At 39.1% G+C, this 12,084-nt stretch overlaps 1 protein-coding gene across 6 annotated transcripts in view; it reads left to right on the forward strand.

The window, feature by feature from the left end:
• Window positions 1-12,084, forward strand: part of HADHB (hydroxyacyl-CoA dehydrogenase trifunctional multienzyme complex subunit beta) — a 43,390-nt gene that overhangs the window by 29,649 nt on the left and 1,657 nt on the right. For all 6 annotated transcript variants that reach the window (XM_043983405.1, XM_043983402.1, XM_043983401.1 and 3 more), the window contains 6 exons: window positions 523-644; window positions 2,435-2,514; window positions 2,597-2,644; window positions 7,407-7,494; window positions 8,234-8,308; window positions 8,936-9,100. In XM_043983405.1, coding sequence (XP_043839340.1) covers window positions 523-644; window positions 2,435-2,514; window positions 2,597-2,644; window positions 7,407-7,494; window positions 8,234-8,308; window positions 8,936-9,100 — 578 coding nt within the window. The remainder of the gene's footprint in view (window positions 1-522; window positions 645-2,434; window positions 2,515-2,596; window positions 2,645-7,406; window positions 7,495-8,233; window positions 8,309-8,935; window positions 9,101-12,084) is intronic.

A 12,084-nucleotide genomic window follows, 5' to 3' on the forward strand; every position in this document is an offset into this window, starting at 1 on the left:
TCTTGGACAATTACCGGCTCTGTGAACCTGGGCAAGTCACTTACCCTCAGTTTGCCTTAGCTTCTTCATCTGTGAAAGGGAGTTAATAGTAGTAGCTACCTCCCAGGGTTGAGAATCAGATTAAATAATACTTGTAAAGTGGTTAACAGAGCCTAGCATATAGTGAGTACTATATAAATGTTAGCTATTTATTTACACATCAGACACGGGCCCTTTCTTTGTAGATTGCTGATTTACATGGTAGAATTATATTACTAATAATCCACTCTCTAAAAGAAATGGAACTTTTTTTCTTTAGTCTGTTATATTTACCCACAAACATCCTGTTTTATTCTCTTTTTAAAATAGGTTCATTCTTTAGATCACGCAAAAATCCTCATGTTAATTGGCTAAGCCTGGACTAAATTTCATGGTTTTGTGATTTTTTTGAAGCTCTCTTTTCTACAAAATGGTATCTGATGCTTAGTGTTCCTTCAAGTTAAAAATATTTTTTTTTTAAACAAAACAAAAAAAAACCAACAGGAAAAGATACAGTTACGAAAGATAATGGCATCCGTCCTTCCTCACTGGAACAGATGGCAAAACTGAAACCTGCCTTCATTAAGCCGTACGGCACCGTCACAGCTGCTAACTCCTCTTTTCTGGTAAGCACACAGTCTGTGTGTTTGTTGGCATTTCTTGTACTTTCTGATTGATAGGGATCTCAACTGGAACTGAAACATGTGTACACGTGTTCATGATACAACGAAGGCTTAAAAACACAGTACCATACAAAATACAAACATGGTAGAGGTCATTATCAAGATTCTGTATTACTCAATCAGAAACTCCCAGCTGGAAGCCAGAATTCGCCTCTGTGCAGCTTCCACCTCTTAGCTTAATTTTGTTCCCCAGAGCAACACAAACCAAATTTGCTCCCGCTTCACTGTGACAGCCATTGGTATTTTTAAAAGTGTTGATCATGGCCTTCCTAAGGCTTTTCTTTTTCAGGTAAAATGACCCAGCTTCCTTCAGGCCTTCTTCTTATGATGTGATTTTCAGATTTAACTCTCTGGATCACCTTCCTCTGAACATACTCCAATTTGTCAATAGCCTTCTTAACATATAGTGCCTAGAATCAGACACAATGTTCTAGAGTCAGTGACAATTTCCTCCTTTCATCTGGGCATCTGGGCATCCCTTGCAAGGAGGGTTAAGTGACTTGCCCAGGATCACACAGCTATTAAGTGTCAAGTGTCTGAGGTCAAATTTGAACTCAGGTCCTCCTGAATTCAGGACTGGTGCTTTATCCACTGTGCCACCTAACTGCCCCTCATCTGGGCACTGTTAACACAGGTGGAATGCATTAGTGAATTTACTATATGACACACTCTTGTCACATACAAAAACTCAGGAAGGAGTGTGATGGTTATGGTATTGTTTAAAAATGCAGGCAAGTGAGGAGCTCAGTTTGGAAGCTTAAGGGACAAATTCCATTTCAAATTCCAATGTACAGTGAACATCTAGCACCAAAAAATTGTCATTCCTTGGCCTGCTGATTTGAAGCAATATTCGATACAACAAAATTAGAGTGTGGCCTGTTCTTTTGAATTTGTGGTAACGTGACCGGATAGTATCTTAACTCAAGGAACTGTAACAGCGAGCTATAAAAATGTGAGCCAGGATGTCATGTAAGAGGCGTACTTTGGCTTTTGAAGAACTTATAATGGAGTGACATTTCCATTTGAACTCTCATTACCTGCAAGCTATCTTATTTGAAATGCAATAAGGACTACATTTACAGAGGCATTTTGCCATCTTGGTGTCATTTCATGTCAGGTTAAAAGCTTAGGCCTGGGGCAGCTAAGTGGCACAGTGGATAAAGCACTGGCCCTGGATTTAGGAGTTCAAATCTGAGTTCAAATCCATCCTCAGACACTTGACACTTAGTAGTTGTGTGGCCCTGGGCAAGTCACAACCCTCATTGCCCTGAAAAAACAAAAAAAGCATAGGGCTATCTGTTAGAGGAATCCCTGCATGAGATAGCCTCTGCTTCCTACTCTCAAATTAAAAAATTCCTGGTATTTTGTGCCAAAAGCACAAAGCTTTGATTCTGATTATGAAACAAAGCATCCTTTTTAAAACAGTCTCTAATGGATAAAATGAAATTTTTTGTATATCCTTTGTTCTTTGTTAGCTCAACTCCCAGATAGAAGATCAAAAAATGTTCTTAGGTTGTAATTTAGTGGTGGACAAAACTAGATAAGTGAGTTATCAAATAGAATTTTGTCACAACACTATTCAGACAAACTAGTTCTTGATGTTGTTTAGACACTATGAATTATTTGCCTGATTCACAAACAGAATAAATAGAGCTAAGAGAGTCCATTTTAGGTGACCTAATCACTCAGTACTAAGATCAAGAATTGGACTGTCTTTCTGGTTGTTGTTTTAGACTGATGGAGCTTCGGCAATGCTGATTATGTCAGAAGAAAAAGCTTTGGCCTTGGGCTACAAACCAAAGGCGTACTTAAGGTAAAATGAAATGTTAAAGCAAATCATCTACTTTTTCCATTTTTTATTACTAGAACTAACACAGTATTTTTTTTCTGCCTAGGGATTTTGTGTATGTGTCTCAAGATCCAAAAGATCAACTTTTATTGGGGTAAGTGTCAACATTGCCTTTGGATTTAGTTGGGAGTGTTTAACATGGCCAGATTTCACAGATTTTAAGTTCAATAAATGAACTTAATAAATTAATTAGGGTTAATAAATTTAATACTTAATAAATTTAGATACTAATTGTATAATAACAGTAATCATAATCCTCAGTGTTGCCTGATTCTTTCTCTTCCTTTCCTCTCAGTCACCATCCTAGTACACACCCTCATCACCTTGACAGGCCTATTGCAGTAGCTTCCTGATTGGTCTCCATGTCTCCAGTCTTCCCCTTTTCTAATACACCCTGTACATTACTGCCAAATTAGATTATTTGTGGTAAAAATTATTATTGGAGTTTTAGCCGACTCATTTGGGAGGGAGCCCCACCTTTGTTTCTTCGGAAAACTTATGGTTTGCTTGATGAAATAGCCAAAAATAACAGAATATGATACCCTATGCTAGCAAACAATATGTTAATAACAATACAAAAAAGGGAGAGAGGAAAGTTTTGTCCAGAGTGTGATCCCTCATGAACCAGTGCTTTGACACTGGCCTGCAGAGCGAGGGCCTCTGCAGAGAGTACATGTTACAAATGATGTACATAATAACAGAAGGAAAAAAGAAAAACAACAAAACAAAACTGTTCATTTAAAGTCTCTGAGATCTTGTCTTCTTGGAGTGGTCATCAAGAAAGACTGGACTCTGGTCTGGACTCATCAGGAAAGCTGGACTCTGGTCTGAACTCACTTCTTTAGCTGTTGAACTGCTGGATTTTTACTAATCCTTAGCATAGCATTGTCAATGATCAAATTAAACAGTGAGAGTTCTTCAAAATATAATTCATACTCAAACTCGAGATATATATATATATAATATCCCATTACATTCTCCTCCTTTATACAATACAGGGTTGAGGTAGTTATGCAATCTATAGAACTTCTTACCACCATGTATCTGAGTTAATTATGGAAAACCCTAAATTCCTTTGAATTAGCTTAATTGGAAATGATCTGGGGATTGCATAGGCTAAGTTTAGAGTTAAGAGTATTTATCTGTATTTCTTTTTTCCTATTTCCTTATCTTTGATTTTTATTAGTTTCACCTTTGTTGTTTAATTAATTCCCAAGTAATAAAATCTGATCCGTCTATGAATTAAAGCTGTAAGGCTCCTTATTAGCCTGGGAGAAATATCTAAAAAGGGCAGTTCAGAGGGGAGGAGGAACCTGAAAGGTCCCTCATATTTCTGGGACCCCAGTATTTAGGCAAGTCACCCAACTGATGCTCCGTATATCAAATTTTGGCCCTCACAACTTCCAGATTATAGGTCTGCCATGTCAACCCCCACACCCACTCCAATCTCCACCTCTGGTTAAAGAACCTTCAGAGGCTCCCCATTTTCTCTAGAATCAAATACAAACTCCTCTATTTAGCATTTAAATCCTTCACAATCTGGATCCAGACTACTTTTCTAGGCTTATTATACATCATCCCCACTCATACACTCTAGTCTACAGGCCAAACTGACCACCTTACTGCTCCTCACATATGACATTCTGTTTCCCATCTCTCTGCTTTTGTATATGTTATCCCCCATACTTGGAATGGATTCCTTCCTCACCTTTGTCTTTTAGAATCCCTAGTTTTCTTTAAAGCTTAATATACAATTCACCTTGTATATGAGGCCTTTTCTGACAGCCCTCCCTCCTAGAGGTTTGATGTTTGCCCCTCCTCCAAATTGCCTTGTATTTATTTTGCGTGTTCATGTGTGTGACATCTCCCCGGATAGAATATGAGCTCTTTGAGGACAGCATCTTTTTCATTTTTGTCTTTGTATTTCCAGGACCTCACACACAGTGCTTGACATGTAGGTCATATACAAGTGCTTATAGTAAATGCTTGTTTGTTGATATATTGGTTGAATAATAATTCCATACATATGCTTTGGTTGTGTAGGGGGGCAGATATCTGTTCTGCCCTGATAATGCTGATTGTAGGGTGGCAGACTATCCTGAGGGTGGTCCTACATCTGAAAGAATACTAAGATACAAAAACAGAGGGGCAGTCCATACCAACATGAAAGTAAATAGATTTCACCTGGAAGTGCTTACTATACAAGGCTAGTCCTTTGCAGCAGGAGGACAGAATGAGGAGTCCCCACATCACCCTTAGGTCAGGCCAGATATTATATAGAAACAGAACTAAGAAGCCATAGTGCCAGGGGTGGCCCATGGTCTGCTTTTTGCTATTTATGTTAACTATACTAGAGGTCACATTCTTTCCCTCTTGCTCCAAGAGGGTGGGAGGAGCAGGGTAGTTTGGTTTTTTGGTTCTATCAATGTGGAGAAATTCCCTCTCATTGTGGGGAACTCCCCCAACTAATGGAGATTGGTGACGTGTCTGTCATTTCTAGTCTTAGTGACAAAGCTGGGGCGTTGAGAGGTTAAGTTATTCACCCAGGGTCATCGTTAGGATGTGCTCACTGCTCTGCACAGGTCTGTTCTGTGTATGTTCAGAGCACTAGATAATTTAGACTGTTTTTTTTACTATCATTTCCTTTGATCGATGTGAGATAGGCAGGATCTCTAATTTTCATTTGACAGATGAAGCAGCTGAAGCTCAGAGAAGGTAAATAGGGGACATAGCTTCGGGCTCAATAATGGACCCAGGACTAGAATCCATTTTTTCCTGTGGAAACAAAGTTATGAACAATGGTTTGATTACCAGGCGAGCACATGGGATTGTTCAATTTATAGGGCAGATAAAGTATTTGACATTTCCAGTGAAATATCAGTGTAATTCATTAAACAAAACAAATAATTAAAGTAAATAATTAAACAACACAGAAATTCATTACATCCGATAAAGAATTTTTTCCATATATTGAAAGGGGTGGTGCTTGAGGAAAAACAAGCCTAATTATATACTGAGGAAACTCAGCTAGAGACCAGTAAACTCTTGAGGAGATATCGGGGCACTCTTCAAGCACTGCTTCTTTATGTATCTCATTTAATTTTAAAATTTACAACTTGTTCTTAGTAACCCTTTTCTGAGACTGAAGAGCCATGCCTTGCATGATTTGGGTCTGTAAAGTAAAACAGAGAGAGGTGAAGGAAATACCCTGTCTGGGAGCCCATGCAAGAGTAGAAAGGAGGAGGAGAGCAGCAGGGTGTGGTAGAGAGAGGGCCAGTCCCTGGGGCTGCCAAGGCCCTGGTTTGTGCCCTACCTCTGCTACATGCTCGCAGGGACTTGGGGCCTCGGGGCAGCACTCTCAGACTGGGGGCTGCAGAAAAGGGGCACAGGCACATTGGGAGAGGAAGTACTCCACTGGGAGCTCCTATGTCAATTCCAGTTCTTAAAACAAGGAAAGAGCGAGCAGGAAGCAGTGGAAGGAAACAGGAGGGATGATTTTGCCCACATCAGACACCAAATGGCCAATGAAGGTCTGGTGGTTTGGTTGCTCAGGGCAGGGGTAACCTAGAAGAGGAAGGGAGCTGGTGTATGGCCCTCTGCAGCCTTTGGTTGGGAGGGGACCTTCTTAAATTGAGTGTGTGTATCATACCAATTGTAAAACAGACAGTTTGAATAGGGAAATGTTTTACATAATTGTACTGTATAACCTATATCTGATTGCTTACTGCCTCAGGGATCAGGGAGGGAGGGAAGGAAGGATAGAATTTGGAACTCAAAACTTTAAATAAAAATGTTTATTAAAATTATTTTTAAAAACAAAACCAAAATAAAATAAAATAGAAAAAAATGCACAGTTTGGGATTAATATGGGGTAACATGTCTTCTCCACAGCAGTAAACACAGTAGTGGAAGTGCTTGCCTATTTTTCCCTCACACCTTCAGAATTCTAATTGGTAGGCTAATTGGGGAGAGAGAAGGGGACGGTAATATAATGTCTAATGGAGGTCTTGGTATAATGTTTGAGAGGATGTCATGTGAAGTAGATTCTGGCCACCGGGGATTTCGGATCTCTCAGGTAATAGCTGACCAAAGTTGGATTAAAAAAAAAAATGGATCAGCAAGCATTTATCAAGTGTTAGCTATGGGCACCTGCACTGAGCTCTGAGGATACAAATTAAAAAATGACACAGTCCCTGCCTTCAGAGAGCTTACATTCTACAGGGGGTGGGGTAGAAGAGAAGAACATACAGCATGTTCACAGATAAGTAGATTCAAAATAGATGTAAAATAAATAAAATAAAATAGATTTAACATATATGTATAGACATATATAATAAATATATATATATATATAAATGTAAAACAAATAGTGATAGTGGGGCACTATCAATTAGAGGATCAGAACAGATTTCCTATAGGATATAGCATTTGAGCTAAGCTTTGGAGGGAACTAGGGATCCCAAGAGGTAAAAGCAAAGAAGAAGAGCTTCCTAGAACAGTCTGGACAAAGGCATGGAAGCAGGAGAGGACTGTCCTATAAAAGGAGCAGCAAGAAATTTAGTATGGCCATAACATAGCTTATGTGAGGAGGAGAGATGTATAATCGGTCTGGAAAAACAAGATCATAGATAGAGACCTAGAAGGGACTTTAGAGACCTTAAAGTTCAGCCTCCTCATTTTACAGATCAGGAAATTAAGGCACACAGAGGTGATGGGACATTCCCATAGTCACAAAGCTAGCGAGTATCTCAGGAAGGATTTGCATCCAAGTCTTCCTAACTCAGTCCATTGCCTTTCCACTATACTCTACTGTCTTTCAAGTTGAGGTTTTTAGACTTTTTCTTTTTCTTTTTCAGGCCAACATATGCTACTCCTAAAGTGCTAGAAAAAGCAGGCTTAACATTGAAAGATATTGATGTTTTTGAATTTCATGAAGCTTTCTCAGTAAGTCTTTATTTGGGGGCGGGGGGTGGGGCAATGAGGGTTAAGTGGCTTGCCCAGGGTCACACAGCTAGTAAGTGGCAAGTGTCTGAGGCTGGATTTGAACTCAGGTCCTTCTGAATCCAGGGTCAGTACTTTATCCACTGTACCACCTAGCTGCCTCCCTCATTAAGTCTTTTTAAAGAAATATGATTATATAAAAATGCTAGAAGTGCTAGCATAATTCTCCTTCCCCCACTCCCATACTTTTTGCTTTTAAACAGGGAAGAGGAGATGGAATTAGATGAGCCTATGGACCCTGGTTCACCTTTGGCTTAGAATGAAAAAAAGGCTTCAAACATTGCCCTACAATGGCTTCTGTGTGTGTGTGTGTGTGTGTGTGTGTGTGTGAGAGAGAGAGAGAGAGAGAGAGAGAGAGAGAGAGAGAGAGAGAGAGAGAGAGAGAGAGAGAGAGACTGACCCAGCAGTGATTTGCAAAGCAAAAGTAATAAACTTGCTTGCTCTCTGGGGTTACTAACCCAAAGGGCCCAAAGGATGGTGAAAAGCACTTTGGTGTAGAATGCTTCTCAGAACCTTTCACAGGAGCTAAAGTGTTTTCCCCAGAAAAATCAGCAACATTACCTTTAAAGTCACTTAAACCCATAGCTGAAACAATGTTTGGGCCAAATTTTGGTTTAAGTAAGATATTCTTTACATAACATTTAAAAAACCTATTCTTGGTTAAATTATTTTTCTTTTTTAGGGTCAGATTTTGGCTAACTTCAAAGCAATGGATTCAGATTGGTTTGCACAAAACTACATGGGCAGGAAATCCAAGGTAAATTTTGAAATTAAACATGTGTATGAATTTCCAATACTTGTGAACACTGGAGTAGAATTACATACAAACACCTATTCAAAGAGAAATTTTCTGTTAATTTAAATCTATTTCTCCAAGGCCTTCATAGTTACAGTAACTTTCAAATTCATTCAGCAAAAGCAAAAAAGTCAAATTTGTCATGTTTTGGTTACTCTTTTCTATTTTGACTAGTGAAAGGTATTTGACCAGTGCCTTTCACTAGCTTGATGGTTACCACAGGAGGCTTTTGCTTTGCAGTAATATCATAGGATCATACATAAATATAGAGTTAGAATGGTACCTTACAGACTGTCTAATCCAATCCCTTCAGTTACAGATGAGGAAACTGACACCCAGGGATGCTAAGAGATTTACTCACAAGGTCTCATAGTAAATGACAGAGACAGGATTAAAACTCTAGGTCTGTGACTCCAGGGTCAGCTCTCTTTCCACCACACTAACATGACAGCCAAATGATTGGTGATGGTTCTAGAGCCCCTTGTACTCCACAAATGCTAGGCTTTCCTGGTGCTACAAGCCTATTCAAGCTCCTTTCCCTAAACCCACCTAACGCCATGTTCATTCTTTTGTTGCTGTGGACAACAGGTTGGTGCACCTCCTTTGGAGAAGTTTAATAACTGGGGTGGATCCCTGTCCCTTGGACATCCCTTTGGTGCCACTGGTTGTCGTCTGGTCATGGCAGCTGCCAACAGGTTAAGGAATGATGGCGGTCAGTATGGATTAGTTGCTGCCTGTGCAGCAGGAGGACAGGTAAGTTACACCAACAGCACAGTCTCCTCCAAAAATTCACTGAAAAATGAACTGAAAAAAATATCTTCTGAGAATGATTGGTTTCATGGTAGTAGCACCTCTTCTTTTTAGTTGCAACCATTTTGGAAGGCTTGTTCTCACTAAATAGTATTTAGTAAACTAGGTGGAAGAAACTCTTCTTGTCTTTTCTTCATAAAATTAATCCTGATCTTATTAGCTATTTCTAAGAAAGGTGCCTTGTCCATAAAAATGCTTCAGAAGAGGTAGCATTTTTCTAAAGATTGAATTGCCTCTTAATTGCCCAACTAGAGAATTAATTTGCTTCTGGCTAATTTGTTATTGAGTGTGTAAATACAGGGAAAATTGTTTTGTTTTGATATATTTCCCACCTTGTTTTACTGAGTCACTTCAGATTTGACCTGGATAGGACTTTATTGTGGTAATAGAACTAAAAAGAAAGGGTACCTAGAGTCCTTGTTTTCTTACAGGTGAAAAGATCTTGTTCTTCTCTTCTCACTTACAGTACTACCCTTCCCTGGACAGCAAATTACATTTTTAAAGATTTTAAATTGTTAGATAGCCTACCCCTGTCTTTAAAAAACCTTCTGTGTGAAGTTGATAACAGATTTCTGGTAACTGATAACCAGCAAGTGGCTGTTCTTTGTGAATGGTGAATTAAACCAAATAACTAAAAATCATGGAAGCATTTGAGGTACATTCCTAATGATTCTGAAAGAGGGGAAATTGCTGATATACCACTGAGTTGGGAACAATATGATTGAAAAGGTCTTTAAATTTGTATCATTTCACCTGAAAAATCTACTAATACTTACACATAACACTTAAGGGTCTGCAAAACACTTTCCTCACAACAGTCCATTTGAGGTAAGTAGTGGAACTATCATCCCCCTTGTGCAGATGAAGAAACGAGGCCCAGAAAGGCTAAGCATCTTGCCCAAGATCAAACCTAGGTCATCTAGCTCTGAATCTAGTATTTTCTACTGTATCATATCCTCCTTTTCAACACAGTGACAGTTATAGTCACCCCGTATTTTTCAGCATCAGTTCTAACCAAGGGAAATTGTGAGAATAGAACGACAATTCTTTGTAAAGAACACTCCAGATAGATTAACACTTTTGGTAACTGGTGTATGGTTTTGAGCACCTAATCTATGTTTAGAGCTGTCAGAAGATATCAGAAATATAATGTATTATTCTTTTCCTCAAGAATCTTACAATATAGTTGGAGAGACAAGTTATATATGCACACAAAAATTTAAATAACATTACAGGCCATGTGAGTAGGGACAGAAAGAGTGTTACAGATGTGTACTATAGGAGAATCAGAAGTGAGTAAAGATCAGTATGTGCTGGAGTGTTCAATGATGGCTTCTTAGAGAAGGTGGGACATAAGTTGGGCTTTCAAGGGTGGGCAGGTTTCATCTGGCCAAGAAAGGGAATGACATGAGACAAGTCCCAGAGATGGGAACGGTATGTGGCCTATATGATGAACACACTAGGCAGACTGGCTGGAGAAGAGGATTTGTATTAGGGAGAAGAGTGAAATAAGGTGAAAGGATAGGTAGGGCAAGGCCAGATAGTGGGGAGCCTTAAGATCTCAGAGTGTGGACTTTTTCTAATAGGTATTGGGGAACCATCAAAGGCTTCTGGACAGAAGAATGACTTAAAGAAAGGGGTGTTTTGATTAGATTAATCTGACAGCAGTATACAGAATGTATCGAAAAGGGGAGAACCTGATAGCAGAGAAAACAGGTGATTTGTTGCAATCATTTAGTAATGAAATGATAAAGGGCCTTGGACTTGGGGAGTTGCCAGTGGGAATTTAAAAGAAGGGACAGATGAGAGATTCTGAGAAAGAAATTTGGACAATATTTGGTGATGATGGAATATGAATGTCAATGGAGAAAAGGGATTAAGATTCTGAGATTTGGAACATAGAGGACTTGAATGCTGTTAAGTTAAAACTAGGGAGTGGAGAGAACCTACATAAGGTAAAATAGATGGTAAATTTGGTTTTTTATATTTTTTGAGTTTGAGGTGATGGCATATCCATATGGAAATGTTCAGTTGGGATTTGGAGATGTGCAACTAGAGTTTGGGAAACAAGTCCAGGGCTTAGAGATATTCATTCACTACTTATGGAATGCCTACAGTGTGAAAGGTATGGTGTAAGGCATGGTGAGATACAGATTTAGGGGTACATGTGGAGGAAATATTTGAATCAAAGTATCCTTGAGAATATAAATACTAGGAGGCTGATAATTATGATTTGTGGAGTGTCCACATTTTAGGGGGTGGAAAGATAGATACTAGGCAAAAGAGGGAGACAGAACCAGGTGAGTGGATAATCATCGAGTCCAAAGGAGAAATTTTCCAGAGGAATAATGATAATAAGTTATGTCAAATTCTGAAGATGGATTATGGAAGATGGAGCCTGAGGAAAAAGCCATTGAGACTTGTATTGATCTTAAAGACAATTATTTCAATAGAGTAATGGCATCAAAAGCCAAATTTTAGGGTTAAGGAATGAATGGGTGTTGAAGCAGTGGAGATAACAGGTATAGTTTTTTCAGTCCAAGAAATTGGGTAGTGAATGAAAAAGAAAACAAGTAGGCTGGTGGCAGTAGGGTCAAGCAAAGAACTTTCAGTGGCATTTCTTTTCTTGGGCCAGGGTATGGGAGATGTGGTTGGTTTTTTGTTTTTTGGGTTTTGTTTTGGTTTAGTTTTGTTTTTGGCAAATCAGTTGTGGTTAAGTAACTTGCCCAGGGCCACACAGCTAGTAGAGGAAGAGCCTATAGTGTGGGAGAGATGCAAGGTGCAAGAGAAGGTAGAGGAAAGAACAGAACTGGAAGATTATTTGTCTTGGAATGCAAGAAGGATGCCTCTTCTTTGATAGGAGAAATGGTGTTCATTGAGAGAATATACAGAGAGCATAGGTGCTTGGAAGAAAAAGGAGGGAAGAC

This window comes from Dromiciops gliroides, chromosome 2, assembly GCF_019393635.1.
Source record: "Dromiciops gliroides isolate mDroGli1 chromosome 2, mDroGli1.pri, whole genome shotgun sequence".
NCBI lineage: Eukaryota > Metazoa > Chordata > Mammalia > Microbiotheria > Microbiotheriidae > Dromiciops > Dromiciops gliroides.